The sequence below is a fragment of the Euleptes europaea genome, chromosome 14, assembly GCF_029931775.1.
Source record: "Euleptes europaea isolate rEulEur1 chromosome 14, rEulEur1.hap1, whole genome shotgun sequence".
In the NCBI taxonomy this organism is placed as follows: Eukaryota; Metazoa; Chordata; class Lepidosauria; order Squamata; family Sphaerodactylidae; genus Euleptes; species Euleptes europaea.
The window spans coordinates 34,596,332-34,609,588 of record NC_079325.1 but is presented as its reverse complement, the minus strand read 5'-3'; the positions used below and the strand labels follow the sequence as shown (position 1 = coordinate 34,609,588).

General features: G+C 45.4%; 1 protein-coding gene across 1 annotated transcript; it reads left to right on the top strand.

The window, feature by feature from the left end:
- Positions 1–3,748: 3,748 nt before the first annotated feature.
- LOC130487249 (vesicle-associated membrane protein 8) lies at positions 3,749–5,500 on the top strand. The gene is made up of 2 exons (XM_056860714.1): positions 3,749–3,911; positions 5,141–5,500. Exons 1-2 carry the CDS (start codon positions 3,771–3,773, stop codon positions 5,282–5,284), a joined length of 285 nt encoding a protein of 94 aa, XP_056716692.1. The 5' UTR covers positions 3,749–3,770; the 3' UTR covers positions 5,285–5,500.
- The last annotated feature ends 7,757 nt before the right edge of the window (positions 5,501–13,257 follow it).

Sequence of the window (13,257 nt, the reverse complement as noted above, 5' to 3'; positions counted from 1 at the left end):
CTGGCTTCATATGTATGAGTGGGGAAACAAATCCAGTTCACCAGATTAGCCTCCACTACTCATGTGGAGGAGTGGGGAATCAAACCTGGTTCTCCACTGCTGAGTCCACTGCTCCAAACCACCACACCATGCTGGCTCTCTTAGCCTTTAGCCAGCACGTTGAGTTCAGAACTTTGGCACCCATGGAGTGCTTCTTGCAGAAACTGATTTTTGCAGAAGCCGATTGAGTTTGAGGGTCCTTGTGTCTAAGATGTTGTGGGGTATTGCATCATGAAACCCACTTGACTGTCACCTGAAGGTAAAACTTGAGTGTTTTTTTAAAAAAGAGGTCCAGGCCGTGGAGAGACATAGTGCCTCTGAGGAATTTGGCCAGGCAGGAGGCGTTGGAGAGATCTAACTGGGTGCAAGAAGCAAAGTGTGGGTATTCCGTTAAGCAAGTGTGCTATGTCTTGAGTTTTCTGGGTATTTTGTGCTGCCTAATTTGAATAGTCAGTCGTAACAAAAAATAGGGATTACATTTTCCAAGTGTACTTGTGTTTCAACACAAAGTGTCTTCTGGTCAACAGATATATACAGGTTGGGCTGTTGGTTGAGTTTAGCTACGTTCTGCTTTCAACCCATTGTGACCAAATGCATTTTGCTTCATACAATGGTTCCCAAATACAGTATGTGCCAAAACAGATTCACCTTGGTATCGGTGGGCCAAATGTTCCCACCTAAAGAGAAGCCTGTCTGCTGCATCTCTGTATACTTCACTTCTCTAGCTTTACCTTGTTCCAGGACTTCTGCAACTAGTGTGGTTAAATGGTCTGCTCACACCTGCTGCAGACTTGGTAGGAAGAAGAAGAGTTGGTTTTTATATGCTGACTTTCTCTACCTTTTAAGGAGAATCAAACCAGTTTACAATCTCCTTTCCTTCCTCTCCCCACAACAGACACTTTGTGAGATAGGTTAGGCTGAGAGAGTTCTGAGAGATTGTGACCAGCCCAAGGTCACCCAGCTGGCTTCATGTGTAGGAATGGGATTAGAGTCCGCTTCTCATGTGGAGGAATGGGGAAACAAACCTGGTTCTCCAGATTAGAGTCCACCACTCTTAACCACTACACCACGCTAGGATTATCAAGGGGTTGCTTGTTGACTCTCTGCATGAGTCAGGGCTTGCTTTGATCAGTGAGTCATATATAAACATTGGGGGGAAACCTATTCTTCCCCTTTTTTTGGTGTAAGGGTCGGGTGTGCCTGCGGTCTTAAATCAGAAAGCACGTCTACCTGGGTGTGGGAAGTTGGATTGTAGTGCTCTGTACCTTACCCCATTGGGTGCTGCTGGCAAGAGAGAGGCTGGTTGTTAACTTTCATTCCCTGAATTCTTATTCCCTCTTCTGAGAACAGCAGCCTGAATAGCCCAGCTTAGCCTGAGCTTGTTAGAGCTTGGAAGCTAAGCAGGGTGGGTCATAGTTAGTACTGGGATAGGAGACCACCAAGGAAGACTGGGGTTGCTGCATGGATAGGGTTGCCAGGTCCCTCTCTGCCACCGGAGGGATATTTTTGGGGCGGTGCCTGAGGAGGGCGGGGTTTGGGGAGGGACTTCAATGCCATAGAGTTCAATTGCCAAAGCGACCATTTTTCTCCAGGTGAACTGATCTCTATCAGCTGGAGATCAGTTGAATTAGCAGGAGATCTCCTGCTACTACCTGGCAGTTATACAACAAAATATTTCCCAGTTCTGGGTGTATAACAATGTGCTAACAAGCCAATTGTATATGCACAACAAAGTATTTTTCAGTCCTGGTACAGTAACAATCAATCCGAGGTCAAACGTGGAAATTGTAAATTTGTCTGTGCAATCTTGTTTCAATGGATATCCTGATGTTGGAATAGATAAGCTAAAAATACACATAGTTGCTATTTTGACCCTAAAAGGGTGATGCTTAAAAGTCTGAGAATTTTGAAGCTGCAGAAGCTTATATTGAAATTAGTACATTTTGAAATCAATATATGTAAGTATATCTATATTTATATTGTTTAAGTCACTTGAGAGAACATTTATAAGAGATTGTTTATTGTAATATATACATATTTGTACAGAAACGGGACTGAAGAATTGAAACGATCGTATCCCTTTCTACCCTTCTTCGCTTGAAGACATCGACCTTGGATTGATTGTTACTGTACCAGGACCGAGAAATACTTTGTTGTGCATATACAATTGGCTTGTTAGCACATTGTTATACACCCAGAACTGGGAAATATTTTGTTGTATATATGCAATCGGCTTGGTAGCACATTGTTACATTCAATATACTTTTGTCATTACATATTATCAGCCTGTTTCTGTACTAATTTTCTAACCTTAGATAATGGTGCAGAGGTGTTGATTTTTGATTGCTTACTACCTGGCAGTAGGCAACCCTATACATGGAGGAAGGCAATGGCAAACCACCTCTGCCTTGAATGCCCCATGGGTGGGGTCCCCATGAGTTGGTAGTGATTTGACAGCGTGTTCCTTTTCCTGAGAATCGGGCTCTGCAAATTACAAACGAACAACTATGTGGAATTGTTGGGCAAGAGCTGAGATATTGTTATTGCAGCGTCTTTGAGTTCATTGCAGCGTCTTTGAGCTGAGATGACGACAAATGTTTCTGTTTGATTGTTCCGTCTAGTGGCGGTTTGAACTGTTGAGCTGCATATTTGTTTTAATCTCTTTGGCCTTAAAGTATGTGCTGTGTCTTTGATGCCTGTTATGTGGGAGTCCTTTTCTAGTAACACTGTTGTTATAATCATGTTTCTGTTAAGTTCAACTTCCATTGTCTAACGGGCCAAATAAAAGAAACAGATGAAGAAGTAGATTTTTAATTTAGTTACTGCTGCCTGGATGCCTACTGGTTCTTCCTGGAAGAAAGTCACTACACCAGAATTAACCAAACAGTTTTAAAAGGATTTGGAAGATTTCTCTAAGGCCAAAAGTATCATATTGCAGGCAAAGGAAAATTAACTCCTAATATAGTAAATGTCTTCCGAAACAGGCTCTTTTACTAGGTGCTAGAATGCTAAGTTTCAAGGTAATACTTTATACAACCTTATGTACTTTTTCAGTTTCATATGTGATAGAGTCATGTTATATATGTTTGTGCTTTGTTCTGTTTTGTTATTGATCTTATTTGTATATTTATATAAGCCTTTAAAAAAGGAAAAAAGGTAGAAATAAAATGCATTGGATTAAACCACACAATCAGTATGGCAGTAGAGGGCAGGGGGAAGGGTAAATTTCAGAGGGCAGGCAGAATTCAAAATATAGGACATTCTCCAGTAGGATTGAAGTGTGATTCTTTTTGATCAGATTGAGTTTTTGTTTTAAGAATGTTTATGAAGGTCAGGTGAGCTGACTCGTTTCAGCTCTTTCTTTTGGGTTGTTATATGTTTGTATATGCTTGTTTTTGCACATAAATGCTTGTTTTTGTTGTTATATGCTTGTTTTTGCACATAAATGCTTCATTTCCCTTCCATTGGTAGCCTTTCCATGGGTCAGCCACATCAGGGTGGCAGAGTCAGAAATTGACAGATTGGATTCACTGGGATAATCTTCTGGAGGAATCCTTGCACAGCCCCCACTTGTTTCTTGCATTTTCCACTGGATTATGCAACAGATTTATTAGTTTGTGTGGGAGCCATTTGGATTTTCTACCGTGAGCACCAAAATGCCTTGGGTCACCCTCTTGCTGATCCCCTGTTCCTTCTTTCCCCAGGAGGCCGGCAGCAGAAGTAGTCCCGGGATGGCCAACAACCAAGTGAAGAACCTGCAGAATGAGGTGGAAGGTGTAAAGAATATCATGACCCAGAATGTGGAGCGGATTCTGGCAAGGGGCGAGAATCTTGACCACCTACGCAATAAGACGGAGGACCTGGAGGCTACGGTTAGCTCTGAGATGGGGGGGAGGGCAATGAGGCTGCAGCTGTTAAATGGGGGAGGTGAGCCTCTCTGAGAAATGTGGGGGAGAGGTGGGTAGGTGGAGGGGTACTTGCAGAGTATCCAAGCAGCGGGTGACTATGGAAAGGAAGGGAAGGATTTTGCCACTTCTGTCAGCAGTGTGGAGCCTTGACGAGAAAGGTATCCCCTCTCCTCTCTGTAAAAACTGAGAGGGATATGCACCACCCACCACACAGCCAAATGTCCCACACCAAATTGCTCTGAAAAGTATATGCCAGTCTGCCTGCACTGCGTGATGTAGCTGTGGTGTGGCATTTTGGGGGCCGACGTGGGCATTTGAAAGGCAAAAGATCTCTTCCCTTTTATGGGAGTAGGTGCAGATGAAAGTAGGAAACCGATACTAGTTATCTACTTCAGCCATGTGACTGGTAGATTGGTGGAGGGGGGGAATGGGGGGGAGATAGATTGTCACTGGGTTTGCTAAGAGCCCTAGATATGAGCAGGCAGGGCTGGCCGGTCGGGCTATGCGCATAGGTGGCACCAGTGCAGATCTGTTTGTGTGCCTGACTGCAAACCTGGCCACGCTCTGCCCTTCGTTCTTGCTCTGGTATTTATTGCCATCTAAGCCATTTCCCTAGCAGCAGATCAGCTGCTTGTGAGTTTGTCCAAGATAGCAGTTCATTGGGGGGAAAATCCAATCATCCACGTGGTGTCTGCTGAGGGACACCTGCCGGAGCAACCTGATCATAACAGGGTGGCATGGAACCGCCCTCCAAGACTCTTGAGGTGAGGTGCAGCAAGCCAGCAGGGAGGTTGTTGCTTTTCTCTCCCTGGAGCTTTGGCTACCTAGGATTCAAAAATGAAGCTGGTAAAAATGAATGAGAGAGAAAACCTCCCAAAGGGTTTGGAGCGGCCTGTTAGAATTTATATTGATTTTAGTGCCACGTGAAAAACTGCTATTTGGCACATTGCATATGCATTGGTTTTTCACTGGGCTAAGAGACTGATATAAAAGGGGCAGAACAGATGTGGCTCTGGAATTTTACAATTGCACATCCCTGTTGTGCCTGCTTACTCTGTATGTTTACAATGAGAGACCTGCAGAGTTTCCCAAGCTGTAGGTTTGTTGCTGCTGATTCTTTCCTGATTAGGAGAAGGGGGGGTCCCTTCTTTTCCTATGCTGGTAATTAACCTATCATTTGATCTCCATTGCAGTCGGAACATTTCAAGACTACCTCGCAGAAGGTGGCGCGCAAATACTGGTGGAAGAACGTCAAGATGATCGCCATAATCTGTGTCATCGTTACTATCATCGTTATTCTGATTATCCTCTTTGCTACTGGCACTATCAAAACTTAAGCCTTCTTCCCACCCTTGGATGTTTTCTGTGTCTTCTATACCACCTTCTCCCTTGTTCGCCGAAATTTCTAACTGAACCATTTGGCCGAGCACTGCCATCAAAGGGCTTTGGGCATTCCCTAAGGATACCACCCCTCACTTGCTTCCACGTTGTGCAGAGGGGTATCCCATCACACTCCCAGCTGCCCCACTGTTCCTTTCCTCGGCCTCACAACATTAACAAGCTGTACCACTAGGCAGGAATAATATCTCTTGCACCCAGCCTGTTTTCAAAGCTGCCTGGGCCTCACTGAACAATAGGCTTTTTTGGTTTTTTGGGTGCAAGCTATAACCCTTGATGCAGGTCTGTGTCCAGCAGTTCTCTTCCCCTTCTTCTCCCCTTCCTCCTTGGCATATCTAGGTTCTGATTCTGTGGATTATAATCTATTCCCAACCCTTACCAGAAGACCTGTTTGTAGCTCTATTATCCTAAATTGTGTGTGTGTGTGAGAGAGGGGGTACCTGTATAGTGTTGCTGTAATTATGGTGTCATGGAGTAGGGGAGGATTTCTTTCTTTCAAAAATAAAATGGGAGGGTATTACTGATATGTGTCTTGTCTTCTAGACTCCTATGAACCCTTTGGAGGGGATTTGGGACGCTTTAAAAAAATGGGGGGAAGGAGGCTTTTTCTCTCTCTTTCTTGGAGGTGCTTTGAATTTCTTCTTCCTGAGCTGTGTAAAGTCCTGAACCTTGATCCCTAAACATGAAAAAAGTAGGTGTTTCTCCCAGGGTTGCAGCTACCATGGGAGAAAGGTATTTTTTTGAGCACTCCTCTTTGTTTTCCAATCTTTGCGCCCCACAAGGAAATCTTCTGTTCCCCTTGATTTATGTTTTTACCAAGATTGCCTTTCCTGACCAAGCTCTTCCAATTCTTTAGGAACCTCCTCACTAATGGACATCCCTCCCTCCAGCAAAGATTTGGTAGCTGAATAAATGTGTTTTTAAGTTGCTGGCTAATACAGAATTCTGTCCAGAATTTGTGTTTGATTTTGATTTTGTAGCTCTAGCTTGGTATATTTCCAAATTATAATATCAGTACGGATTGTGTTAATTCTTTTTATTATTATTATTTCTTTGAAGCAAGCGCTTTGTGTACATGGTTTCAGAGTCTGTTCTTGAATGCCCAGAATGTCCACTCAGCTGCCAGGTAAGGCAGGTCAATGACATTATCAAGTGAGCAGCGAGGCTGGGAAAGAGATGCTTTGTCTGCTGCTTTCTAGGGAGCTTTTAGCCCAAAGGACTGTAAATCAGGCATTTCCTGGCTTATGGCTCCATTCTCTCCATTGCTCTGTTTTTTTAGCTCTGGAAGGAATGCCGAAGTTGTAGACTTCGGCACAGCTGGGAACTGCCTGCCGGTTCTTTTGAAGTGCTTGTCACTGCCCTATTGTGCAAATTGAAGGAAAGAGCCATATTGATATAAATTTTTGTTTTTAAAATACCTTTGACAACACTGAGAGGCAACAGAAGGGCCCATAGTGAGGCCTGCCCATCCCTTCTGACCTCAGCTCATGGAAAGATGTAAGATGCATTTGTTCATTTTGTTTCCTTTGGTTTGGAACCAGGAAGCTTTAAGGAACAGCTGCTTGCATTTTTGTGGACACAAACAGAATAGAAAACATAAGTCTGGGGTTTGTTCAAGCATTGGGATCCAAGCTGATTGGCACAGGGCCCAGCAACTTTATATAAAAGCAAGTGGGACTCTGGGATCAAAAGGAAGAGTGGCAGTCAAGGCTGAAGGTGAGTCTGGGCCTCAAAAGCTAGACAAATCTGCAAGCTGGATTCAGCTCCTCATGGATTTGGAGAGCTGGGACAAATCTATCAATCAGCTTCACTTGCCTATCTGTAAAATGGGCATAATTCATTCACCCTTTCATAAGGCTCTTAAGAAGGAACGAGAACCAGACACAAAGCTGCCTTATACTGAATCAGACCATTTGTCCATCAGGGTCAGTATTGTCTACGCAGGCTGGCAGCAGCTCTTCAGGGTCTCAGGTGGAGGTCTTTCCCATCATCTACTACCTGATCCTTTCAACTGGAGATGCTGAGGATTGAACCTAGGACCTTCTGCATGCAAAGCAGAGGTTATTCCACTGAGCCACAGCCCCTCCTCATAGAAGGGCTGCAAAGCATTTTGAGCCTAATTTAAATGGTATGTTTTCTAATGCAAGCCTGAGTAAAATCTCCAAGCTAGTTGTGGTGGTGGAAAGTGCCGTCAAGTGACATCTGACTCATGGCAACCCTGGGTGAGGTTTTCAAGCAAAAGACATTCAGAGGTGGTTTGCCACTGCCTGCCTCTGCGTCACGACCCTGGTATTCTTTGGGAGTCTCCCATCCAAATAGTTGCGAGGGCTGACCCTGCTTAGATTCTGAGATCTGACGCGATCAGGCTAGACTGGGCTGTCCAGATTGGGGTCATGAAGGGATCGCCGCCAACAAAAGACAGTTTCTTGTGAAACTAACACCGCGTTGTTTTAAAGCCACAATCTCATTCTTGTTGAGTGCATTTCACCAAATTCAACTTCTGATGGGTATGGTGAGCTTGAGTAGTGGCCTAATGAGTAGTGGCTTTTCCTAAGGGGACTAGTTTGCTCTGGTGGTTATGGCCGCCCCATCTACTTATGCTCAATAAAAGGCAACCCCTCTGCAAAACTCTTCTCCCTGCATACACCTGTCCTAACATCTGAAAACATGTCTTGGACTCCTGGGTGCTGTTCCCTTCTCTGAGCAACCTGCATGGTTAACTCTACTGTTGCACTGGTTATTTTGACGGTCTTACTTTAGCTCATTGCAGGGGTGAGCTGGCCATTTAACTTACCAGGGCAGTTCCCAGTGTAGGCCGCTGGCTTGGATCTGGCAGCCAAGAGCAAGAAGAGCCGCTGGCCAGATCTAAGCTGAATGGTCTTCAGGGCTAGCTCACAGCACTGAGCCGCTGGACTTGCCTTGCTCCTGGGTTGTTTTAATTCTCCAGTCCACTCATGGCTCAGCAGCATATTCAAAGGCTATTTCCCCCCCTTGGAAATACCCTTTCTTTCTCCACTAAGCCGGCATGTAACTGCATAAAGCGAGCCATCCCACAATTGACTTCAGGAGTAACTGTTCCCTGTTTGCAAAATCTGGAACATTTTGAACGAAGCTTCCAGAGACCTTTATTAACGGTTTTCTGCAGTACACTGTGCAGAAACTGAGGTGGGGGGAAAGCTATCTCAGTTGGGGGATTGTTTCTTATACTTGGACTGAGCCACTCCTTAAATTTTTCCACATGCTCCTTAGAATATGGCCTCGTTCCATTATTACTGTTTGTATTGCAGTTTTGCTTTTAAAAATGGAATGCACGCAATAGTTTCAGGAAGTATTGTAGCTGGGCTTGAGATATTGCAAACTGCTATAGAAAGCCAGCGTGGTGTAGTGGTTAAGAGTGGTGGACTCTAATCTAGAGAACCGGGGTTGATTCCCCACTCCTCCGCATGAGCGGCGGACGCTAATCTGGTGAACCAGGTTGGTTTCCTCACTCCTACACATCAAGCCTGCTTGGTGACCTTGGGCTAGTCACAGTTCCTTTCAAACTCTCTCAGCCTCACCTACCTCACAGGGTGTCTGTTGTGGGGAGGGGAAGGGAAGGTGATTGTAAGCCGGTTTGATTCTCCTTAAAAGTTAGAGAAAAGTGGGGTATAAAAACCAACTCTTCTTCTTCTTCTTGGTCTCTGTTGCCCCCCTGTGGTCACAAAACTTCAGGTCTTGTGCATCCCAGAGCCTGCCCCCTTTCCTACATATGTAGGATAACTAGCCCACTAAACGTTTTAGGTTTTAGTTTCCCCGGAATTTGCATTAGGTTCAAAAGGAGTAACTAGTGGCAGATGCAGGTAAAAAGAGGAATAGGTTGTGTAACTTTTGGAATGTGACTGGATGCAAATGTAGTGTTGCCGGTGGTCAGGCTGCACTGTTTGGATCCTCTGGTCACTTGGAGCCTTTTATAAATCCTGGCTGTCTGTTCTCAAAAGTGTAGCTAAATAAACTTTACTGCTTGCTTTTCTCTGCAATGTGGGCTAAAAGCAGTTTATGATGGCCCTTTCCCCTCCTCTCTTTTATCCTCACAACACCCCTGTGAGGTTGGTTAGGTTGTTCGAGTGTGGCTGGCCCTGGTTACCCATACCCAGTGAACTTCCATGGCTGAGTAGGGATTCGAACCTGGGTCTCCCAGATCCTAGTCTGACACTGTAACCATTACACCACGCTGGCTCTTAAATACTTGGGAATTTATGTCTTTCTGTATTAGTTTCTGCAGTATGCTTTATTGGCAGAATGCTTCATGCCTATGGTTGCCAACCTCCTCTGGAATGCTCCAACCTCCAGGTACTAGCTGGAGATCTCCTGCTATTTCAATTGATCTCCAGCTGATAGAGACTGGTTCCCCTGGAGAAAATGGCCGCTTTGGCAATTGGACTCTATGGCATCAAAGTCCTTCCCCTCCCCAAACCCCACCCTTCCTCAGGCTCCGCCCCAAAAACCTCCTGCCGGTGGTGAAGAGGGATCTGGCAACCCTATTCATGCCAGCACTGCTGCCTTCAAGCAACTTTATGACAATTTTTTGCAGGACTGGGACTTAGCAACACACCCACTGCTTTCAGAGAAGCAGCCTTTTCATCTGAAGGCCACAGGGAGTAGCCAGGCTGCAAAGACAAGCAGGAATACACAGGGGTTTGCATTTGATTGTACCAGTCTTACGTTTTGCCCTGACTCTTCAAAAAAGTTATACAGTGAGTTTCAGCAAGCATATAGGGGTCTCTGATGGATTGTGTCTGCTAAGCATATAGGGGTCTCTGATTGTGTCTGCTATTCCTGTAGCACAGTGGAGGTGCCAGGACACCACCCTGCTCAAGAAAATATCATGTGAATGTTCCAAAAGTTAAGGGACTGATCCAATTGCTAATCATCTGGAAGCAGGAAGGGCTGCAGGAATGCCGTTGCAACATAGTTTTTTTTTTTTTAAGTAGCTGTTCTGACTTCTGCCAAAGAGGCAAACAGATTAAATAGATTGAAGTGAAACAACAGAGAAGACGAGAACCGAGAGGAGAGCATCTTGCTTGTCTGGATGTTTGTCTCTTCTGCCCACCCCATTTGGCAAGCCTGGCAAAGCTTTCCACTCCTTGATCTGGCCCTGGGAGGCTGGCCAGGGTAGGGACAATACTGACTTTGTCTGTGGTGTTGCTGTAGATGGAAAGGACACCACCAGCTAGGCTGAGATGCTGCTTATTTCTGCAAAGGGAAGGCTGCATTTCATTAGCGTGCAGAGAAAGAGAGTTTGCTTTGTGTGGCTTTTGTTTTTAGCACCTGTGTCGTTTCCCTGCCCTGAGAACCCAAACTTTAACACAGCCTCCAATGAATATCCTACTGGCTTCACAACAAAAGAGGGGTCCTCTGATTTTGACCCCCACCCCACATGGAGCAATAGGTAGCCAGCTTTTTTTCTGGAAGGTTTCCTATGCCTTTAACAGGTACCTGACAAGTAAAAATTGAACAGCAGAAGTGATAAGCCAGTTTGTGCTGATAAAAACTGATGGTCTGGGTAAACAGAATCCTGTTTCTTATCTGGGAGCATGGAGTGATGTTAGCCAAATTCAGTCGACTGAAAAAAATCAGAATGGCACCAAATGTTATCTAAAAGTGTTAGTGGTAATCTCACCCTGTAATAAGATTATCTTTTGAAGAGGGGGCTTTATAAATGCCAGTATAGGGTGACTGGATGAGTTTGGAAAGTGAGTCAGTGCCAAAAACGGAGCCTTGATTCCTTACCGTGAAGGCTCCTTCTGTTCTGAGGCGACGGGCATCTTGAAGCTGTGGGTGTTTACCGATGCCCTCCGGGGAGGCAGGACCAAATCTTATTGGCTGTCTCCTCTAGGCGGGAAACAGCCCTGAGCTTCCCACTTTCAGACTTGCCAAGACCGAAGCAGGAAAAAACTCCAACAAAAGAATAGAGGAAAAACTTCCAACAAGTTAAACAAATATAAATAGAAATTGGTTAAAACAAGGAAGACAGAACCTGGAGAACTGTAAAAAACTTCCCATAACTATGTTTGTCAACCCAGTAAATCTACTAAACTATCAGTTAAATGATACATTTATCTGAGGAATTTCCATGTGTGCACGAGTATGTAGTGGCCATGAATGTAGTGAATTGTATGTCCCATGTTTTACCGGGTGGGCAAGATGCCCGTCGCCTCAGAACAGAAGGAGCCTTCACGGTAAGGAATCAAGGCTCCGTTCTCTTCTGAGGCTAGGGCATCTTGAAGCTGTGGGACTTGCAAGAGCTTCGACCCGGGTGGGTAAGGAAAACTGATTATTCCACTACATGCTGTAACACTCTACGCCCGAAAGCCGCATGGGCTGATGACCATGTGTTAATCCTGTAGTGTTTTATAAATGTAGAGACGTTAGACCACGTTGCGGCCCTACATATCTCGTCTACTGGTGCTTGTTTATCAAAGGCCGCCGTGGTGGCGGCACTACGCAAAGAGTGAGCGGTGATACCGCTTGGAACAGTCTTACCACGTGCTTTGTATGCCTCTGTGATGCATAGCTTCAGGGTGTAACTTATAGAAGCAGCCGACATCTTTTGGCCCTTGTTGGGATTAGAAATTGCTATAAACATAGAGTCCGACTTCCTAAACTCCGCGGTTCTTCTTATGAAAATCCGCAGGGCTCTGCGTAAGTCTAGGGTATGCCACTGATGTTCTTTCTGACGTGAAGGTTTAGGACAGAACGATGGCAAATTGATCTCTTGTGTTCTGTGAAAAGACGAATTCACTTTCGGTAAGAATGTAGGATCCGGTCGAAGAACAACCCTATCCTTATGAAAGATGCATAGGCCTTCTCTGATGGAAACAGCTCTCAACTCGGACACCCTACGGGCCGAAGTGATGGCCGTTAAAAACAAGACCTTTAATCTTAGGTATTTTAACGGGACCGTCCCCAGTGGTTCAAATGGTGCCCTTGTAAGTGCCTTCAGAACTAAGTTAAGGTTCCATGTCGGGAAACGATGCACGACGGGAGGACTCAACTGGTTAACACCTTTTAGAAACGCCACCACGTCTCGATGTCTAGATGTGGGTAGACCTCCAATCGTTGGGATGACGGTTGAAATAGCAGCGATTTGTCGTCTTAGGGTGGCTGCAGAGAGCCGCATCTGTACCCCATCCTGCAGAAAATCCAGGAGCTGTCCAACGTCGGGAGCGAGTGGATCCACCTTTTTTCTCTGGCACCACCGCACAAAGGCCTTCCAAAAGGTGTTGTATATGCGCCTAGTCGCCGGTCTTCTAGCTTCAATGATGGTATCTACAACTCTAGATGAGTAACCGCACTTCAAAAGGCGTTCCCGTTCAAGTTCCACACGGTTAAACAAAACCATAGGGGGTCTTGGTGAAAGACAGGTCCTTGTTGTAACGAAGCCCGTTCCTGAGGAATTCTCCACGGTTCCTGTATGGATAGCTGTTTCAGTGTGACGAACCACGGTCTTCGAGGCCAATAGGGAGCCACTAGAAGAACCCTGGCCCTCTCGTGTACTATCTTCCGTAGAACTTTTGGGAGAATAGGAAGCGGTGGGAATGCATACAGCAATCCCTTGGGCCAAGGGCTCAGGAGGGAGTCTATCACTTCCGCTTTTGGATGGAAGAACCTGGACCCAAATCTCGGGAGCTTGGCATTTGTTGCTGACGCGAACAAGTCCAACACTGGAGTTCCGAATTTGAGGCAGATGATCTGGAAGGTCTCCTGCGAGAGAGACCATTCGCCCTCGTCCAAGGTCTGGCGGCTCAACCAGTCTGCTTGTACATTTAATGTTCCCTTTATATGTTCTGCTCTGATGGACTTGACGTTGTTCTGAGCCCAAAGGAAAATCTGTTCCGTTTCCTTGTGGAGGGTCGAAGACTTTGATCCCCCT

What these genes read in the sequence shown, in the direction of transcription:
- LOC130487249 (XM_056860714.1), top strand. Translation starts at nt 3,771, where the DNA reads ATGGCCAACAACCAAGTGAAGAACCTGCAGAATGAGGTGGAAGGTGTA. An exon ending in CGGAGGACCTGGAGGCTACG is followed by an intron (nt 3,912 to 5,140) that starts GTTAGCTCTGAG and finishes TCTCCATTGCAG; the next exon opens with TCGGAACATTTCAAGACTAC.